Raw genomic sequence first — 7,072 nt, 5'->3', positions numbered from 1 at the left:
TGTGTAGGTCAGATAAATACCCAGCGTCGGCATAACCAACAAGATCGAGACTGCAATTATTACCATAAAATAAGCACATATCGGTAGTCCCTTTTAGATACCTCAATATGTGTTTGATTCTATTTCAATATCTCTTTATAGGAGCAGAGCTATATCTTGCTAAGACATTAACTGAAAAAGTTATGTCAGGCCTTGTAATGTTAGCAAGATACATTAGTACACCAATTGCACTAAGATATAGTACTTCAGGACAAAGTAGCTCTTCATTTTTTTTCTTGAGGTCGGAATGAATCCTTATTCACATCAAGTGATTGAACAACCATCAGAGTACTTAATGGATGTGCTCCATCCATATAAAACCGTTTCATACCTTTTCTATATAGGTATATCGATGAACGAAAATTTCGTTTGTCAAATGTTCAATTTGCAAACCGAGACATAATTTTATCTTTCCGAGATCTTTCATCTCGAATTCCTTCTTTAAATAATCAACTGCCTTTTGGAGTTCGACAGGAGTTCCAATAAGGTTTATGTTATTAACATATACGGCAAGTACAACAAATTCTGATGTTGTTTTCTTAATAAAAACACATGGGCAAATGACATCATTTATATAACCTTCTTTTAATAAACATTCACTAAGACGGTTATATGACATTCGTCCTGATTGCTTTAGACCATACAAAGATCTTTGCAATTTGATTGAAAATATTTTCCGGGACTTTGTATTATGTGCTTCGGGCATTTTAAATCCCTCAAAAATTTTCGTGTATATCTCATTATCAAGTGAGCCATAAAGGTAGGAGGTAACCACATCCATTAAATACATGTCAAGCTTTTCATGGATATCAAAACTAATGAGATAACGGAATGTTATAGCATCCATAACGGGTGAATATATCTCTTCATAATCGACACCAGACCTTTGTAAAAATCCTTGTGCAACAAGGCGTGCCTTATATCTTTGTACTTCATTTTTCTCATTCCTCTTGCGTACAAAGACCCATTTATAGCCAACAGGCTTAACACCATTAGGAATTTGGACTATATGCCCAAAAACTTCACGTTATGCAAGTGAATTCAACTCTGATTGGATTGCTTCTTGCCATTTTGGCCAATCATGTCTTTTTCAATATTCTCCAGCAGATTGAGGTTCACGATCCTCACTATCTTGCATAATACTAGATACTAACATTATATGTAAAAACATAGTCCACCACTATATCCAATCGATCCAAACATGTCTCAATATCGATTGGATTTATTGATAGTTCCTTATTTTCTTGAGTCTCAGGATCAGTGATTTCCTCATGAATCTCAAGATTGGTTAAATCGTGGATTTCTTCATGAGACTCTTTCGTAGTGTCATCTTGATCATTTGTTTTCCTTTTTTCTAGGATTTTGATCCTTATAACCTAATGGTCTGTCATATTTTAGGCGTTCTTTTGTCTCATTAGCTATGACACTAGAAGATTGTTTAATAGAGACATGAATACGGATTGGAACATTCTCTGCATGGATATGTGATTTTGTTATGCTTTTCAGATCCGTAAACGCATCTGGCATTTGATTTGCTATTTTTTGCAAATGAATAATCTTTTGCACCTCTTTTTTACAAATAGAGGCACATGGATCAAAATGAGACAATGATAGATTTTTTAATAAAATTTCCCGTTTGGTTTCACCAATTTCTCCCCCTAATATTGGAAAAATTGTCTCATCGAATCGACAGTCTGCAAATCGAGCAGTGAACAAATTCCCCGTTAATATTTCGAGGTAGCGAATAATAGAGGGCGATTCAAACTTAGTATATATTCCTAACCTTCTTTGGGGACCCATTTTGGTGCAATATGGCAGTGCTACAGGCACATATACTGCGCATCCAAAAATTCGTAATGGGATATATTAGGTTTATGACCCAAAACTAATTGCAACGAGGAATATTTATGATAATTTATCGGTCTAAGACGAATTAGCATTTCTCCATGCAAAATGGCATGACCCCAAACAGAAGTGGGTAACCTCGATTTCATGAGTAACGGTCTTACTATCAATAACAGACGTTTAATCAAAGACATTGCAAGACCATTTTGAGTGTGAACATGAGCTATGGGATATTCCACTTTTATCCCAATTAATAAGCAATGATCATTATATGCTTGGGATGAAAACTCAGCAGCATTATCAAGTCGAATAGACTTAATTGGATTATCGGGAAACTATGACCGTAATCATATTATTTGTGCCATTAATTTTGCAAACGCGAGGTTGTGAGATGATAATAGGCACACATGAAACCATCTAGAAGATGCATTTATTAAGACCATAAAATATCTAAACGACCCACTAGGTAGGTAAATAGGTCCACAAATGTCCCATTGTATACGTTCCAAAAATGTAGGGGATTCAATCCCAACCTTTGTTGGTGATGGTCTAATAATTAACTTTCTTTGATAACAAGAAGTGCAAGAAAATTCACTATTTAAAAGAATCTTTAAATTCTTTAATGCATATTACCCTTCATGCTAATAGTATTTCTACATATATTCATTATAGCTGTAGGATTCCTTATTTAGGTGAGCTAAAAAAGGGGAATTAAATATTTTCCAGATCTTCCAACGCAAATCATGCACAGTAATCACTATCGTCGACTTCGTTACAAAATTCTAGCACTCTAAATTCTGTTTCAACATTTTCTTTGATTTCACAAATCAAAATCGGCAAAATCTTCTACAATTCTTCTGCAACAAAAGCAATTATGGCGATAATACCAATTATGCTACAATCGAATGGGAATTGGGATAGCTATGTGAGATTTAGATAATTCGAGGTCGATGGCATTGTAGTCGATGACGATGCGACTTATAATCTATTGATTTCTACAATAGCACAAGTAATGATTGATACATCCAAAAATATTATAGAAATCAAATATATTGTCAACGAGCATTGTCCTCCAATGGAAATTAGGAATGATATCAGTGTTCGTGTATACATGGAGACGAAAAAGGAAAACAAAAATTTAGGATCATATCCGCTATGTATAACAGTTCGCGATTTCAATATTGAATTGAGTATTACCAATGAGAACACAGCTGCAGGTGTGCGATGTTATAATTTCTATGAAATTCTGGTAAATTGTAAATAAACTACAATTTATCTACATTGTATCTACAATTATATATATATATATATATATATATATATATATATATATATATATATCAGTATGGATTTCCGTAATATCTATAAAATTTCTACATTTATTCTACATTAAACCTACAAAAAATTTGAAAAATTAATATGAAAGATTGAATTTCAACCTTTCTACAAATTATCTACAAACTGATGATAACAATATTTATATTTATTTTCATGCAGGTTCGTCTGGAATACTAAAGTTACTTAATATGCCAATATCTCCCGTTATAGAGGAATATGAAAGTATAATAATAACAGATAGTACACCAAGTTCTATTGAAGTAGGACAAGTATACCAAGACAAGGAAACAATTGCAACTGCAATGAAGCACTATTCTGTCATGCAAAAGTTCCAATTTAGGGTTAAAAGATCTATTTCTAGAAGGTATGAACATATGAATAGTCAAATATTATTATTTTTTTAATTTTGTAGTTTATTTGTAATTTTTTACTTCTTCAGTTTTTCTTGTGATAATGTTTAGCAGAATTGTAGTTGAACTGTAGTTATATTGTATTTATATTGTATAATGTAATTGTTTAAGCTAAAACAAGTTTTTTTTAATCTAAATTTTAACCCATTGTTTAAAATGTATTTATTTTGTAGCTACTGGCTGATATGTGTTGGTGAAAACTATACATGGCACTTCAAGGCAACTAGCATAAATGATTCTGCAATGTTCAAGGTCAGAAATTTCGACAACCAGCACACAAGCTCATTAATCGACAATACATTCATACAATGCAAACCTACTGCCATGGTAGTTGGTAGCATGATTATTCCAAAATATTTTGATCCTATGACAATTTACACCCCAAAAGACATTCAATATGGCATGTTGTTTGAACATGGCGTGAATCTAACCTACATGCAAGCCTGGAGAGCAAAGGAAAAGGCTTTACAGTTTTTGAGAGGTCATGTTGGTGACTCCTACAACAAATTGCCTAGTTATTTGTAAATTCTAGAGAAGACTTATCCGGGGTCTGTAGATAAATTGAAGAAGACAGACGATGACTGCTTCTTGTATGTATTTGTTGCGATTTGTACGTCAATCGGTGGTTGGGAATATTATAAGCCAATTGTAGTAGTTGATAGGACCTTTTTAAAGTCAGCATATAGAGGAATAATGCTAGCAGCCAGTACAATGGATGCAGCAGGTACTGAAGTTTTATTTGTAGAAATATTGTAGCTTGTATGTTTTTTTGTAGTACTTGCAGATTAATTGTAGATATATTGTAGAATAATTGTAGTTTGTATATATATGTCTTCTTCTGCATTTTTACTGCAGCCAATTAATTGCTTCTTGCCACATAATGTAGGTACCATATTACCATTGGCATATGCTGTTGTTGATTCAGAGAATGACGCATCATGGAAGTGGTTTTTTGAGCAATTCAAGCTCGCGTATGGTGAAAGACCAAATATGTGTGTTGTTTTGGATCAGAATGAGAGTATCTTGAAGGCAACATCTATTGTTTATCCTGGCATGCCACATTATTCTTGCATGTGGCATATTTGGACAAATATACGGGCAAAGTTCAAGAAGGGACATCTTAAGTTAAGTGAATTATACTTTGTCACGGCACGGTCATACACACTTGATGAATTTAATGAAAGGATGTCAAAGATTGAGAAGATTGACCCCCATGTTAAAGCATACTTATACTATATTGGCTATCATAGATGGTCTCGATTACATGCTACGGTAAACAAAACTTGGACTATGACATCAAACATTGCAGAGTCGTTGAATGCAGTAACAAAATATGCAAGAGAGTTGCCGATAGTAGAACTATTAGAGTATATGAGGACCCTTCTTGAACGTTGGATGAAAGAAAAATTATTGAAAGCAAAGGGTACATTCACATACCTTGGATACAAATTCAACAAAGAGTTGGATGACAACAGAACATTGTCGCACAAACTTAGAGTAATATCTGATTATTTATTGAATCAAATTCATAAACAACATAATGTAGATATTTTGTAGATATTTTGTAGATAGCTTGATTTTAACCATATATGATTTGTTTTTTTGTTTGTAATGTACTCGTAGGTGAGGGCTTCAACAGACTACATCCATATGGTAATAGATGGTGTGAGACTCTATATTGTTTGTCTTGAAAATAACAAATGTAGTTGTGTGCAATTCCAGCTTGATGAACTACCTTGTCCACATGCTTTGGCTGCTTTAAGACAAAGGGATGAGTCTTTTGAAGAATATTGTTCTCCTTATTACACAAGGGCGAACCTCTTGCGTACTTATAAAATACCAGTAAATCCACTGCCTGATGAGAGCAAATGGAATGTGCCACAACATATAACTGAAGAAGTAGTAAATCCACCTAAAGGAGGAAAAAGGCAGCCAGGAAGACCTCAAAAAGAAAGATACAAAACATATGATGAAATAAATTCAAAAAAGTACAAGGTTTCATGCGGCAACTGCGGAGGAGAAGGCATAACAAAAGATCTTACAAGAATACACCCAAAATGAAATAAACTTTTATGTAGTTAACAGAATACTTCATAAAATTTGTTGGTTAGTTCTGGATAATAGATTTTGATGTGTAATCGTTGGGTTTTTTTAAGATCATAATGTAGTTAGTTATGATGTTTCTATACTGAGATAATACTTTCATTCAGTGATTTGTTTATGAATGTTTTCTATATATATAATCTATTACTTTTTTACTATATATGGAATCCTTTACATAGTTGTTAATGTATTTTTGCAGTTTATCTATAATAAAACTACAAAAAAAAATACATTATCTGGAATTTACAGAGTATATACATTATAAATCCGTAGGAAATTAGTTAAAAACTTAAAATATTGTAGATGAAGTATTGTTTACATTGAAAAAATGAATATAAAAGAAACATAACATAATAACTAAAATAATCTACAAATTATCTACAAATACAACTACAAAAAAACTACAATATCTGTAGCTGACATAATATATAAATTAAAATTCAGGTAGAAAGAAGCTTTATGGTGAAAATAATGTAGATCAGAATAAATGTAGATCAGTTGCAAAGGATTTAAATGCTTTAAATAATGAAGATCAAGTACTGTACATATTCAACAAGTGAATATAAACCCAACAAATTGTTTCCATTTGTTCTACTATACTGGATAAGAAAAAAGAAATAAAGGCTACTATAATTGTTGCACAAGTCTGCTACAATTAAAATATAATAAATTGTTCAAAAACTTGTCTATCATCTATCTTATAAACTAGCATCAACTACACAATTGTAATACATGATCCATTCCAAACATTACAACTACTTCTTCTTCCTCTGGACTCTCGTTTTCTCATTCAAAGCTGGTGCACCTTTCCTCCTTGCCAATTAGCGTGTCACCTCACTATCACTAATTGCCTCAAGCTCCTGCTTCTTTCTAGCATAGTCCCAAAGTAGCGCTCTATAGCGTCTACGGTGTTGCTCAATATCATAAAGGTTTTTTGAAGGAATGGATAATTCTCCAATACTAACATATTCTGCAAAGGCAGCAACAAATACACCACAATCGCTGCAAAAGATAAAAAAAATGTCAATATTTACCAAACCATCAGATAAAAAAGGGTTAAATGTAAAGAAAAAAGAAGTTTTTTGTTACATTGATCCTTCTTTTTGCTGTGATATCTCTCCGACGATCCACTGAATGTTAAGAGGATCGGTAACTGGTTTCTCAATGTATGCTTTTGTATTCTTGAAGTTGATGTCTTTACGCTTCCCATAAAATCCGTTGCATGACAAATATAAATGGATAATAATAGAAAACTTGTTGACACAAGATTCAACAATAGGGTGATTGTGTGAAGAGATCATGGAATCATACACATAAAGACACCTTTCTGCAATGTC

At 32.8% G+C, this 7,072-nt stretch overlaps 1 protein-coding gene across 1 annotated transcript; it reads left to right on the top strand.

Moving 5' to 3' along the window:
* Positions 1–4,343: 4,343 nt before the first annotated feature.
* On the top strand, positions 4,344–5,693 carry LOC107805593 (uncharacterized). Its single transcript, XM_075220783.1, has 3 exons — positions 4,344–4,356; positions 4,519–5,129; positions 5,256–5,693. Exons 1-3 carry the CDS (start codon positions 4,344–4,346, stop codon positions 5,691–5,693), a joined length of 1,062 nt encoding a protein of 353 aa, XP_075076884.1.
* The last annotated feature ends 1,379 nt before the right edge of the window (positions 5,694–7,072 follow it).

The sequence above is a fragment of the Nicotiana tabacum genome, chromosome 8 (assembly GCF_000715075.1).
Source record: "Nicotiana tabacum cultivar K326 chromosome 8, ASM71507v2, whole genome shotgun sequence".
In the NCBI taxonomy this organism is placed as follows: Eukaryota; Viridiplantae; Streptophyta; class Magnoliopsida; order Solanales; family Solanaceae; genus Nicotiana; species Nicotiana tabacum.
The sequence above is the reverse complement of the archived record's forward strand: the minus strand, read 5'-3'. Positions and strand labels throughout refer to the sequence as shown.